The 15,060-nt window shown below is 48.3% G+C and overlaps 1 protein-coding gene across 3 annotated transcripts in view; it reads right to left on the bottom strand.

Moving 5' to 3' along the window:
* PPP3CC (protein phosphatase 3 catalytic subunit gamma) overlaps positions 1 to 15,060 on the bottom strand; it is an 84,816-nt gene that overhangs the window by 32,756 nt on the left and 37,000 nt on the right. For all 3 annotated transcript variants that reach the window (XM_088443419.1, XM_088443417.1, XM_088443418.1), the window contains 3 exons: positions 14,983 to 15,060; positions 14,626 to 14,720; positions 9,404 to 9,529 (listed from right to left, as the gene is read on the bottom strand). In XM_088443419.1, coding sequence (XP_088299545.1) covers positions 9,404 to 9,529; positions 14,626 to 14,720; positions 14,983 to 15,060 — 299 coding nt within the window. The remainder of the gene's footprint in view (positions 1 to 9,403; positions 9,530 to 14,625; positions 14,721 to 14,982) is intronic.

Genomic DNA, 15,060 nt, shown 5'->3' with positions numbered 1-15,060 from the left:
TGGGTCCTTCGTGGGCAGCTCGACGTGGTGCCTCTGCAGTCCAGATCTGCAAGGCTGCTACGTGGTCCTCTGTCCATACCTTCGTGAGGTATTACAGGTTTGACACCTTCGCCTCTCAGTATGCTTCCTTCGGGCGGCGGATTCTCCTTTCAGCACAGGAGTGTCCCCACCCTTAAAGGATACTGCTTTGGGACATCCCCAAGGTATCCTGTGGATACTCTATGGACCCTGAAGTAGAAAATATGAGATGTGGTAAGAACTTACCTTTGTTAGCTCTATTTCTACGAAGTCCATAGTGTTCCACAGGACTCCCGCCCTGTCGCACCTGTGCTGCAGATGGGCTTTGCTCGGGTCACCGGTTTTTCCGTCTCCCTCTGGTGAGAATGTGATTCTTGTGTGTATCCAGATCTTTTTTTCTCTCTCTTCCTTCTCCGGCCTATGGCTTGGTACAAAACTGAGATGCCTTGGTTCGGGGGCGGGGTATAGGAGGGGGACCCTAGTGCATCCTGGGAGGCTGAAAGCTTAACTCTATGGTGCCCGATGACTGACGTCACACCCCAAGGTATCACACCCCAAGGTACCCACATCCCAAGGTATCCTGTGGAACCCTATGGACTTCATAGAAATAGAGATAACAAAGGTAAGTTCTTACCATATCTCATATTATCTTGTATTTTTGAGCGCCACTAAGCACTGCACATTCTTTTTATATGTATTAGGTTAGTATGGGATTAGAAAATGACATCACACAGTCTATGTATTAGGTTAGTATGGGATTAGATGGTGACGTCACACAGTTTATGTAGCAGGGTATCTGATCAGGTGATGATGTAACAGTAAGCACAGTGCAGACAGAATATATGTAACTGGTTAGTTTGTATTTCATTGGTAATTACAGATTGAACAGAGTGCAGTCACACAGTCTATGCAGCAAGTTATGGAGACCATACATCTATGACCCGATTCCCCGTTCTGCAGACGGCAGTCAGCGTTTTTGATCGATGATCCATCGGAGACATTCAAAAGGTTAAAAATCCTCAACTTGTCGATTCCGACCATTTTCGGGTGCAATGGGGAAATCGAGAATGTCCAACATATTGGATTTCTCCTATCCCCCAACCCGGCAGAATGGCAAAATGGCCCGATATAGGCTAGATGTATGGGTCCCATAAATCTGTGATTCATTGGTAATTACTGGGAGTGAGCACATGACAGGCTCAGGGGTGAATTTACTAAAACAAGAGATATGGTAAGAACTTACCTTTGTTATCTCTGTTTCTACGAAGTCCATAGGGTCCACAGGGTTGACCTTGGGGGTATAGGTTGGGAACCAAATCCGGGCACCACGCAGTTAAAGCTTTTAGCTCCCAGGATGCACTTGGGTCCACTCTCCCTATAACCCCGCCCCCCAGCCAGAGGCACCTCAGTTTGTAAGTAGCCAAAGACCGGAGGAGGAGAGAAAAAGAGAGAGAAAACTGGAACACTCTAGAACCATACTCACAGAAAAGGAGACGGGAAACCGGTGACCAGTAACACAGCCCATATGAAGCCAGGTGCGTCAGGGCGGGCGCCCTGTGGACCCTATGGACTTCGTAGAAACAGAGATAACAAAGGTAAGTTCTTACCATATCTCTTGTTTTCTACTTCAGGGTCCATAGGGGGTCCACAGGGTTGACCTTGGGGATGTCCCAAAGCAGTTCAACCAAGGGTGGGGACGCTCCTGTGCTGAGAGGAGAATCCGTCGCCAAAAGGGAAGCAACCTGAGAGGCAAAGGAAACCAATGCCTAGAACTTTAAAAAGGTATGGACAGAAGACCACGTGGACACCTAGTAAGGCAAAACAGCCGAGGCGCCACAACGAGCCGCCCACAAGGGTTACATGGCCCGAGAAAAAAACAAGCATCAACAACAGAAAGGCCTACCCCTGGGTAAGCCCCTGAGGAAGACATACGAGGCCATCCAGCCAACATTTAGTTGTAAGCCGGCCATCCTTTCCTGTGAAAACTAGAAATCTCAGACCACCAATAAGGAGTCCGATTTCCGTAAGGAGCTTGAACGGATCACATAAATCCAAAGAGACCTGACCACAGTCAATGAGGCCACACCAGCCGAGAGGACTGGGGGCTGAATGGCTGTACCATAAGTTCCAGAATAATATGGAACCTAAAAACCACATTAAGAAGAAACACAGGGCGAGAGCAACTCACACCCTGACATGATGCCCTCCAGAAGAGGGAGCCACATGAGAACGCTCCCAAGTCAGACACTCTCCTGGTTAATATAAACACCCTGAGAGAAAGAGAGAGAGCCTAAGCCAGGGGTTCCCAACCACGGTCCCCAAGGCACACCAACGGTCCAGGTCCCAGGGACAGCCATACCTGAGCACAAGTGACCCAATTAGTACCTCAGTATATTGATTTAACCATCTGTGTACAAGCATGGATATCACCAAAACCAGGACCGCCAGCGCACCCCGAGGACCGAGGTTGGGAATCACCGGCCCAAGCAATAGACCATGTAATGGCTATCACAACCAGCGGTTCCATCGACTGTCCCCGGAGGGAACGAAGAACCACTACTAACTCCCAAGGAGTCCCTAGGGAGGACAAATGGAGGCATAAGCCAGAAAACCCACCAAAGGATGAACTGGATACCAGAGTGGAGCAATTCCATATCTTAACCATACCGACAGTGTAGAGATCTGCACTGTCAGAAAGGCCAGGCCGAGGGTGAAACCCAAGACAGCCGGCAGGAATGCCAGAATATCTGGAAATCCTGGACACCGGAGGATCATATCGACAGGTACGATACCGTAAGAATTACGTATGCCACAGTCTGTGGCAGATCCCAGCAAAGTCTGGCCTGTCTGCTCTAAACATCTCAATGAAGACAGAGCCAGGGAAGCCCTAGGACCACAGCAGGGGCGCAGTCATAGACAAACGATCCAGGTCCAGGGAAAAACAAGGACCCTGAGACAACAGGTCCAGATACTGAAGCAGTAGGAACGGAGCATCGATGAGGAGACTCCGAAAATCCTAGTACCAGTGACGTCTGGGATGAACTGGAGCCCCCAGAAGGAAAGCCCCTCCGTCTCGAATTAAACTTCCGAAGACCTCGAGGAAGAAGGGAGACCGGAGGACACAGGTACGCAAAGTGGAAGGACCACTTCACTGACAGAGTCACTGAAGGTAGATTCAGTACTCCTAGAGCTGGACTGTAACACCGGTAGTGTGTGACAGAGTCAGAAGGCCATGAGGACCAATCACCTCAGGGAGGCCCCCTCTGCTCACCAGGAGTTGAAACCTCTCTTGGAGAAGAGACTAGTCCCCAGGATGCACGTCGTGACGGCTGAGGAAGCCCGCTTCCCAATGGAGAGATCCCGGAATGAACACTGCAGAGTTGGCCAGGAGAAGACCCCTGGACTATGTCAGAATGTATGACATTCCTGTCATTGCCACCGAACTACCAGTGTTGCCTAGATGGAAGCCACTGTTGTGACACTGTTGGACTGAACCTATGCAGGTTTACCGTGACATAAGGGTTAGGCCAGAGTGAAGGCCCAAGACAGCCGAAAGTTCCAACAAGTGGCAGGGCGGAAGCGACAGACGTCCAGCTACCCCGAAATGAATGCGGACCAGACACTGTCTGCAGCAAAGAATACCCTGGACGAGATGGCCATAGCCACCCGGACAGAGACCGACTCGCCTCCGGAGAGAGCATCATCGTCCGAACAGCGATCCGATGGAAAAAGCTCGATCCATCTGGAGAAGAGTCAATTATGGCAAGGCCTGGAATGGAACTGATCACATTCCCCCCTCCCAAAAGGTAGACACTCTGGGAGACCGCGCATCACCAAGAGTAATGACATATGTCGACCGCGTACACATCCGCACACTCCAAGTTGAAGAGCGGAGAGCTTGTCTTACGCCAGAAAAATTCTCAGATTCCTGAGAATCCAGCAGTGCTCCCAGATGAAGAATACTCTGTGAGGGATGCAGGGAGGACTTTTTCTCCGGTGACTAATTATCTGTGCCGAGAAAAAGCCACGGTTATCCTGACCCGGCGGTAAAGTACCTCGGTGATCCTGCTAAAAACAGGACGATGTCCAGAGAAAGGAGCATTCGGATACACTTAACAGGTGAACCGTCAGAAAATCCGTAAATCTGGTAAACCCCGATGGAGTTAAGGACAGTCCCAAAAGGCAGAGCCCGAAACTTGCAAGTTTTGCTGTGGCACAGCAAACCTGAACCCCTGCTGATGAGAGGGCTCTGTATGTACCCGTAGGTACGTATCCTGAATACTCAGATATACCATAAAGTCCCCAGGCTCCAAATGTCGGATGATGGAGCAAGGAGGATTCCACCTGAGTCCAGGCACCCTTGGAATCTGATTCAGGGATTTGAGACAGAGTATAGGCAAATGAAGGACCAGTCAGTCACTGCCCCAGAAAGAAAAAAGAACAACCAGTCCCTCGCTGAGATAGTGAGGCTGGCCGAAATAGCTCTGCTTACCGCAAAGGCTGTATAGCTTTCTGGGTTTGTAAGGCCCTGATCAGAAGAAGGGCCCGTGTAACAACGCCTGCGAGGAGGCCGCCTGAGCAATGAGAGGCCGTTGAGAATCAGTATCTCACTCTGGAAACCCCCAGATGTAGACCTGCCCCGTCAGGCTGAAGGTTTATCCTCCGGCGTAGAAGCAGGGCCGTCCAGAAGTCCAGGACAGCTCGGTACTAGATATGGTGGCCCCCGTGGAGGCCAACAGCCTAGGAAAAAACAGGCCTTTAGGCTGACCCTGAGGACAAAGAGACTTAACAGAGTTAGTCCGAATGTAGTGGGAGTAGCTAAAGACGGCATCTCTCCATTAGTGATACTGCCAATGATGCAACAATCTTGTCAAGGCCGGACCAAACAAGATCTTCCCCATGGTAGGAGACTGCACCTCTGTTTTCCCATAACGTAGCCATAGGGTATTGCGGCGGATACAGACGCAGCCGAAACCCTGAAAGTTAGAAGACCGGCATCCAATGTAGGTAATCCCACATATGACAACTGCATATTTTATGTGAGCGGCAAAAGACATTTGAATCCCAGACGTGTTGAAGGGGAAAAACGTTACAAATGCATCAGCCCAGTATGCAACAGTATTAACCAACCATGCGATGGCCATGGTAGGACGGGCAACAGGCCCTGAAAACGAGTACATTGATTTCAGGTAAAGTCACCACCTCCGGATCCGTAAAATCCGTCCAGGCCGGGATGGGAGGCATATTAATGCCTGTAACCCGACGATTAACATACAAATCCACCCCAGAAAGAGATTTCTATTACTTGTGAGGACCCTCAGGGAATGGGAAACAGGAGGCCTTTGTGACCCCTCGTATCTGGCGACAAGCAGACTCCCGCCATGAGAACCACCCGCTGGGCAGAAACGAGGAATGTATGATATACAGGTGCAGGATCGACATTCTCTATATCCAGAATGAACCTGGCTACCAGCCCCAAAGCAGGAATAATAATACTTGAAATCGGCTCCCCCCATGTGAGGGGGAAAGAGCCGAATACACCCTCCAGTTCACGGCAGAGCCACTGGGAAGTAACCACAGGGCGTATATCACGCCATTTAGTATTTCGAAGAAAACGACATCCACCAGGGTGACCGTTGTGGTAATCCCTGCAAGGGGAATGACAGACCGATGCGGTACCGGAGGTAATTCATGTACTGTGAAAAACCCCGGCAGGGAGCGATAGTCTGCGACACAGGGGTAAAGTGCAAGAAATTGCGAGATACCCCGAGTTGAAAAGGGCAGTATGGTGAAGTAACCACAAGCGAGTTACGACAATGGGGCCCGCCCGGCGATCCTCAAAGGAGAGGATCCTGAGAAAAAAAACGCCCAAAGGGGTTTTGCAAGGGGCCCGGCACCAGATGGCACCGCATACAAAACCTTTCTGAGTCAAATCCTCCGCACTAATACCTGCAGCACATGGCTTGCAGGATAGCAATAATGGGTGCAGTATCGTGCGCAATCTCCTGGTCAGATATATTTGACTATCTTGACGGAAATATTAAGCAGCGCCATACCGGTCCTGACTGACGCTAAGATTAGCTGCAGGGACCCATTATCAGCGTATGCAACTCACAGTTCCATCTAAAATATGGCAACGTGCAGCACGCAACAGTATGTGACAAACCTCACAAATATTAACAAGTATATATATGTGAGGTCTCAGAACCACCCCAGGTACACCTGTATTAGGGCAGATAAAGAAAAGGGATAGATATACACTGACAGGTGAGAGAAAAAGCAGACAGTCAGCACTAGCATGTCACATACAATGCAGAAAAATATATATACATACATTTGCATGACATATAATATACTGCACAATGCCGCTACATTCAACTGCCCAGATTCAGTGTCTGGGAAGGCTATAGCGCTGTGTACACTCACCCAAAATGGACAGGTACGCAGGGGGACTGGGCTCACTGTCATCCTAGGAGTTCTGCAGCACCACCGAGAGATAATGGCCGCTGGAGACCTCTGAAGAAGCGTGGCCCGCGGAGGAAGCAGCTCAGCGACACCAGACTGCGTGTTGAAAGGCGCGCTGAGCTGAGGGGAGGAGCCGCTAGACAGGGAAGGCTTCCTCCCCTGGCTAGCAATTAACCCCCCAGGACGCCGGCTCCCGCTGCCGCTATAATCCCTGGTGGGCTAGTGGACACGCGGGGTATGCCTCCATGGAGGGGGAGCCCGCCGCCACCGCTAGCGCCTCCGGTCTGTCCCCAGAGACCGGAGGCATAAGGCTGCATACACACGTGGATCACCGCAAGCGGTGACCACGCGACTTACCTGCCCCCGTCGATCCGGCAGCAGCCTAGGGATTCCTCCAGAGTCCGGCTAGTACAGACTCTGGGGTCCCGCTGCGATCCCCAGATCTGTACTGGCGTCGCAGCGCCGGCGGGGTGTAGGAGCGGCAGCTTAGACGTCCATTGGACAGTCTGACGCTGCCGCTCTGAAGAGTAGTAAAAAATAATAAAACTCTTTTTTAAAATAAATTTTAAGCTTAGGGGCTGCTAATCAGCTCCCCACTGCACTAACGGTGACCCGACTCCGGCCGGGCACCAACTTAAACTGAGGTGCCTCTGGCTGGGGGGCAGGGTTATAGGGAGAGTGGACCCAAGTGCATCCTGGGAGCTAAAAGCTTTAACTGCGTGGTGCCCGGATTTGGTTCCCAACCTATACCCCCAAGGTCAACCCTGTGGACCCCCTATGGACCCTGAAGTAGAAAGTGAGAGTTTTTAGAAGTGGAGATATTGCCCATAGCAACCAATCAGATTCTAGCTGTTCTCTTCTAGAAGGTGCTAGTTAAATGTTAAGTAGAATCTGACTGGTTGCTATGGGCAACATCTCCACTTCTAAAAACTCTCACTTTAGTAAATATACCCCTTAGTGTCTACGCAGCAGGTCAGGAGTGTCACTGAATGGTGCAATCACGACATGCAATGCACAGTGCGGGGCAGACACATGGCCTGATTCAGACCCGCTCGCAAGCGGGTCGGTGGTGGTCCAGTGCGCATGCGCACGACAGAGCTGGCTCCGTTGTGCGCATGTGCCAGACCCGGATAGCGACGGGCAAGCCGTCGCTCCGAGTCTCGTACCAAAGGGGGCGTGCTGTCGATGTTAAGTGACAGCACGCCCCCTTTGGTGGGCGTGCCGGGGGCGTGGCTGCCCAGACGGGAACGCCTACCGTCTGGGGCCAGCCCCACTGACATCACAAGTCATGTCAGTGGGAGTGCTTATGGCTCTGTTTGAGCCAAAAGCACTTCAGGGCTTGCGGCAACGAGACCCTACCACAAGGGTCTCGTCGCAAGCCCGATGGTCGCGATGGTCTTGACCATCGCGACCATCTTCCTGGCCGCTCGCTATAGCTGTGGGTGGTCACAGCTATACGAGCGGCCAGGAGGCCGCTCTAAAAATCAAGAAGGACGGCCCTGATTCAGAGCGAGCGCTCTGTCAGAGCGTCCGGCTCTGAATCAGGGCCAGTGTCTATATAGCAGGCCAGTCTGTCATTGGATGGTCTAGTCACATGGTGCAGTGTACAGTATGGTGCAGTCACACATTGCAGTGTACGGTGTGGTACAGTCGCACAGTGCAGTCTGTGGTGCGGTCATACAGTACAGTGCGGTTCAGTGCACTATGCTCACATTGTGACTTCACCATACACCCTATGTAACAGGTTAGTCTGAATGGATGATGTCACAGAGTGAACACAGTGTAATTACATGGGCAGATTTTACTGAAGCTTCTAAAACAGACAAGTGGAGGTGTTGCCCATAGCAACCAACACTTGTCTGTTTTAGAAGCTTTAGTAAATCTAACCCAAAGTGTCTATGTAGCAGGTTAAGCGACTGGGTGGCGATGTCATATGAAGCCATAGTGTGTATGTAACAAGTTATGTGATTGGATGTGAAGTCACAGAGTGCGGAAATTGCAATCACACAGTCTATACAGCAGGTTATGCGAGTGGGTGATGATGTCCTATGTCATGATGTCATATGCAGTCACAGTGTCTATGTAGCATGTTATGTGACTGGGTGGCGATGTCATATGAAGCCATAGTGTGTATGTAACAAGTTATGTGATTGGATGGGAAGTCACAGAGTGCGGAAAGTGCAATCACACAGTCTATACAGCAGGTTATGCGAGTGGGTGATGATGTCCTATGTCATGATGTCATATGCAGTCACAGTGTCTATGTAGCAGGTTAGTCTGTGCTTGGATGGTGATGTAGAGTGAGCACTGCATGTACTGTAGCAGCTCATTAAATTGTGATGTCACAGTGAGCACACTGCTTTCACACATTAAGGGATAGGGTTAATACTTACCCTTTCGGGAGCTCCATCTGCCGGCATTGTTGTTTCATCCGCCGGGCTTAGGTCTGGCGGTATAACATACCAATTCCGTATACAGATATTATTATAGTCTTTGCTTCATTTATTATCATAACAACATACATATATATATACATATATATACTAGGGATGTGCAGGCTCGGATAGGTTCGAGTTTGCACGTGGAGTTCGGATTTTTCCCTCCAAAAAAACGGAACTCAGAACGAGGCAAAACGTCATCTTACATGGACGAACATCATCATTCCTGGTCTTTTGTCCAGGAATGATGATGTTCGTCCATGTAAGATGACGTTTTGCCTCGTTCTGAGTTCCGTTTTTTTGGAGGGAAAAATCCGAACTCCACGTGCAAACTCGAACCTATCCGAGCCTGCACATCCCTAATATATACATATATATATATATATATATATATATATATATATCTATCTAATAGATTTCTGCACAATGGTTTGTTACATAGTTACATGGATTGTACCATACACAGTAAAACGCGCTGTTACCTTTCTCCCCTACAAAGGGCAGGGACCAAGTGAACACGTCCATGAAGTTTGGCAGCCAGTAAGGGTGAGGAGAGCAATTAAACTGACGAATATTCATCACATTATTTTCATACTTCAGCACTGCAGCTGTAAGGGGAAAAGAGGGAGCAACATGAAGTAGTTTCACATACAGAGCAGCCATCTGTAGTACTGGAATCCCACACACACACACTCATCAGTAGGAGCTGCTTCCCACATAGACATACAGAGGCAGTACCAGATATACACACACACACACTCATCAGTAGGAGCTGCTTCCCACATAGACATACAGACATACAGAGGCAGTACCAGATATATACACACACACTCATCAGTAGGAGCTGCTTCCCACATAGACATACAGAGGCAGTACCAGATATACACACACACACACTCATCAGTAGGAGCTGCTTCCCACATAAACATACAGACATACAGAGGCAGTACCAGATATATACACACACACTCATCAGTAGGAGCTGCTTCCCACATAGACATACAGAGGCAGTACCAGATATATACACACACACTCATCAGTAGGAGCTGCTTCCCACATAAACATACAGAGGCAGTACCAGATATATACACACACACTCATCAGTAGGAGCTGCTTCCCACATAAACATACAGACATACAGAGGCAGTACCAGATATATACACACACACTCATCAGTAGGAGCTGCTTCCCACATAGACATACAGAGGCAGTACCAGATATACACACACACACACTCATCAGTAGGAGCTGCTTCCCACATAAACATACAGACATACAGAGGCAGTACCAGATATATACACACACACTCATCAGTAGGAGCTGCTTCCCACATAGACATACAGAGGCAGTACCAGATATATACACACACACTCATCAGTAGGAGCTGCTTCCCACATAGACATAAAGAGGCAGTACCAGATATACACACACACACTCATCAGTAGGAGCTGCTTCCCACATAGACATACAGACATACAGAGGCAGTACCAGATATATACACACACACTCATCAGTAGGAGCTGCTTCCCACATAGACATACAGAGGCAGTACCAGATATACACACACACACACTCATCAGTAGGAGCTGCTTCCCACAGACATACAGACATACAGAGGCAGTACCAGATATATACACACACACTCATCAGTAGGAGCTGCTTCCCACATAGACATACAGAGGCAGTACCAGATATACACACACACACACTCATCAGTAGGAGCTGCTTCCTACATAAACATACAGACATACAGAGGCAGTACCAGATATATACACACACACTCATCAGTAGGAGCTGCTTCCCACATAGACATACAGAGGCAGTACCAGATATACACACACACACTCATCAGTAGGAGCTGCTTCCCACATAAACATACAGACATACAGACGCAGTACCAGATATATACACACACACTCATCAGTAGGAGATGCTTCCCACATAGACACATAAGACATGCATGCACACACACCTCTTCAGGCAGTCTCCTATAGACAGTACAGGCCTGTGCAGCAGTCTCCTATTTAGTCCCATATTCAATTTGAAGCGAAAATTCAATTTCGTCGAAAAAGTATCGTGGGTGACGTAATTTCTCCAGGCGGAAACTTTTCGCCGTATTCAGTTTCAAAGACTTTTCGCCTAGGCGGAAAGTCAATGCAATGGACCCAGCGAAAAAGTTTTGCCTATGAACAGCAGGTGGAAAAAAGTGCAGAAAAACTATCGAAATAGACTCGACCGGGGCCCCAAAGTGTGCCACAGGTGTTTTTTTATTACAGGTGTTTGCGGCAGAAGAATTTTTTAAGTTTTTTAAAACTTCACTTTAGCAACTTTAAAATATGCTGGCACCCATTTTCATGTACCCCAAATTTGCTGGGACTAGTTATTTTCACACAAAAAAAGTGCTAAATGCTATTCTTCACCCATTATGCAAATACGCTAAACAGCACCTATTGAGACCATTTAAGTACCCCAAATACCTTCAGCAGGGCAAATCAGGGGTATCCATAGTGATCCCCAATGTTAGTGCTTCTTTTGGGGGGGGGATCAGACTGAGTTCCCCATTTTTGACAGGACTTTTCACCTGTTTCAGTTTCGCCGGTTGCCGTTTTCGCGTCCTTTCTAATTGAATACGGCGAATAGCGGGAGCACTCCCGATACTTTTCCACATGCAAAACACGCGATGTAGGCGAAATGTCCGGCAGGCGAAAAAGTATCACGGGTGCGAAACTAATTGAATACGGCCCATAGACAGCACAGGCAGAGGCAGCAGTCTCCTCTATACACAGTACAGGCAGAGGCAGCACATTCTCCTATATACACAGCACAGGCAGAGGCAGCACAGTCTCCTATATACACAGAACAGGCAGAGGCAGTACAGTCTCCTATATACACAGAACAGGCAGAGGCAGCAAAGTCTCCTATATACACACACACAATACAGCCAGAGGTAGCACAGTCTCCTATATACACACACACACACAATACAGCCAGAGGTAGCACAGTCTCCTATATACACACACAATACAGCCAGAGGTAGCACAGTCTCCTATATACACACACACAATACAGCCAGAGGTAGCACAGTCTCCTAAATACACACACACACACACACACACAATACAGCCAGAGGCAGCACAGTCTCCTATATACACACACAATACAGCCAGAGGCAGCACAGTCTCCTATATACACACAATACAGCCAGAGGCAGCACAGTCTCCTATATACACACAATACAGCCAGAGGCAGCACAGTCTCCTATATACACAATACACACAGAGGCAGCACATTCTCCTATATGCACAGTACAGGCAGAGGCAGCACAGTCTCCTATATGCACAGTACAGGCAGAGGTAGCACAGTCTCCTATATGCACAGCACAGGCAGCACATTCTCCTATATACAAAAAACAGTAAGTGACAGCACAGTCTCCAAAATACAAATACAGACAGAGGCAGCACAGTCCTATATACACAGTACAGGCAGAGGCAGCACATTCTCCTATATACACAGTACAGACAGAGGCAGCACAATATCCTATATGCACAGTACAGGCAGAGGTAGCACAGTCTCCTATATGCACAGCAAAGGCAGCACATTCTCCTATATACACAGAACAGGCAGAGGCAGCACATTCTCCTATATACACAGAACAGCCAGAGGCAGCAGTGTCTCCTATATACACAATACAGACAGAGGCAGCACAGTCTCCTATATACACAGCAAAGGCAGCACATTCTCCTATATACACAGTACAGCCAGTGGCAGCACAGTCTCCTATATACACAGTACAAAGGCAGCACATTCTCCTATATACACAGAACAGGCAAAGGCAGCACGGTCTCCTATATACACAGAACAGGCAGAGGCAGCAGTCTCCTATATACACAGTACAGGCAGAGGCAGCACAGTCTCCTATATACACAGTACAGGCAGAGGCAGCACAGTCTCCCATATACACAGAACAGGCAGAGGCAGCACATTATCCTATATACAAAAAACAGTAAGTGACAGCACAGTCTCCAAAATACACAATACAGACAGAGGCAGCACAGTCCTATATACACAATACAGACAGAGGCAGCACATTCTCCTATATACACAGAACAGGCAGCACATTCTCCTATATACACAGTACAGGCAGAGGCAGCACATTCTCCTATATACACAGCACAGACAGAGGCAGCACAATATCCTATATGCACAGTACAGGCAGAGGTAGCACAGTCTCCTATATGCACAGCAAAGGCAGCACATTCTCCTATATACACAGAACAGGCAAAGGCAGCACATTATCCTATATACACAGAACAGACAGAGGCAGCACAGTCTCCTATATACACAGTACAGCCAGAGGCAGCACATTCTCCTATATACTATATACACAGTACAGGCAGAGGCAGCACATTCTCCTATATACACAGTACAGGCAGAGGCAGCACAGTCTCCTATATACACAGTACAGGCAGAGGCAGCACAGTCTCCTATATACACAGTACAGCCAGTGGCAGCACAGTCTCCTATATACACAGAACAGGCAGAGGCAGCACATTCTCCTATATACACAGTACAGACAGAGGCAGCACATTCTCCTATATACACAGTACAGACAGAGGCAGCACATTCTCCTATATACACACAGAACAGGCAGAGGCAGCACATTCTCCTATATACACAGTACAGACAGAGGCAGCACATTCTCCTATATATGCAGAACAGGCAGAGGCAGCACATTCTCCTATATACACAGAACAGGCAGAGGCAGCACATTCTCCTATATGCACAGTACAGGCAGCACATTCTCCTATATACACAGAACAGGCAGCACATTCTCCTATATGCACAGTACAGACAGAGGCAGCACATTCTCCTATATGCACAGTACAGACAGAGGCAGCACATTCTCCTATATACACAGAACAGGCAGAGGCAGCACATTCGCCTACATACACAGTACAGGCAGCACATTCTCCTATATACGCAGAACAGGCAGAGGCAGCACATTCTCCTATATACACAGAACAGGCAAAGGCAGCACATTCTCCTATATGCACAGTACAGGCAGCACATTCTCCTATATACACAGAACAGGCAGCACATTCTCCTATATACACAGTACAGGCAGCACATTCTCCTATATACACAGTACAGGCAGAGGCAGCACATTCTCCTATATACACAGAACAGGCAGAGGCAGCACATTCTCCTATATACACAGAACAGGCAGAGGCAGCACATTCTCCTATATACACAGAACAGGCAGAGGCAGCACATTCTCCTATATACACAGAACAGACAGAGGCAGCACATTCTCCTATATACACAGAACAGGCAGAGGCAGCACATTCTCCTATATACACAGTACAGGCAGAGGCAGCACATTCTCCTATATACACAGAACAGGCAGCACATTCTCCTATATACACAGTACAGGCAGCACATTCTCCTATATACACAGAACAGGCAGAGGCAGCACATTCTCCTATATACACAGAACAGCAAGAGGCAGGACATTCTCCTATATACACAGTACAGCAAGAGGCAGGACAGACTTCTATATACACAGAACAGGCAGAGGCAGCACATTCTCCTATATACACAGTACAGGCAGAGGCAGCACATTCTCCTATATACACAGTACAGGCAGAGGCAGGACAGACTTCTATATACACATAGAATGGCCCAAATTGTCGGTCCCGCTGACCTTTGTTATTGTATACATCAAGGTAATTTGGTGCAGAAAAAATAGTGATGAGGGAGGGGAAACCAGTCGTCTGACTCTTCCGGTACATTCGGTATCTGTAGGTTGAAATAGAAACATTAAAAATAAAATTATTAAAAATGAGTATTATCATGTCACGCCACATTACCATTTGCCTCTAAAGGGTGACTGAGTGGTATAGTGTAAACCAAAGGATACACAGCTGAATAATTATCTCCCTAAAGATGGTTTCCCTGAGTATTTGCTCAGCTTAAATGTCCATCCCATCACTATTTACTCAGAATCATCCAGAAATAAGTGATACATTTTCCTCTACAATGACCAGGGGAGAGATATTACCCAGCATCCTGTGCTTCATGGGCTCGGATCACAGACAGGAGGTTGTTGCTCTGCAGGAACTCGCAGACAGCAGGGTAG

The sequence above is a fragment of the Taudactylus pleione genome, unplaced genomic scaffold, assembly GCF_031769625.1.
Source record: "Taudactylus pleione unplaced genomic scaffold, aTauple2 ptg000329l, whole genome shotgun sequence".
Classification (NCBI taxonomy): domain Eukaryota; kingdom Metazoa; phylum Chordata; class Amphibia; order Anura; family Myobatrachidae; genus Taudactylus; species Taudactylus pleione.
This window is presented reverse-complemented; position numbering and strand designations above follow the sequence as displayed.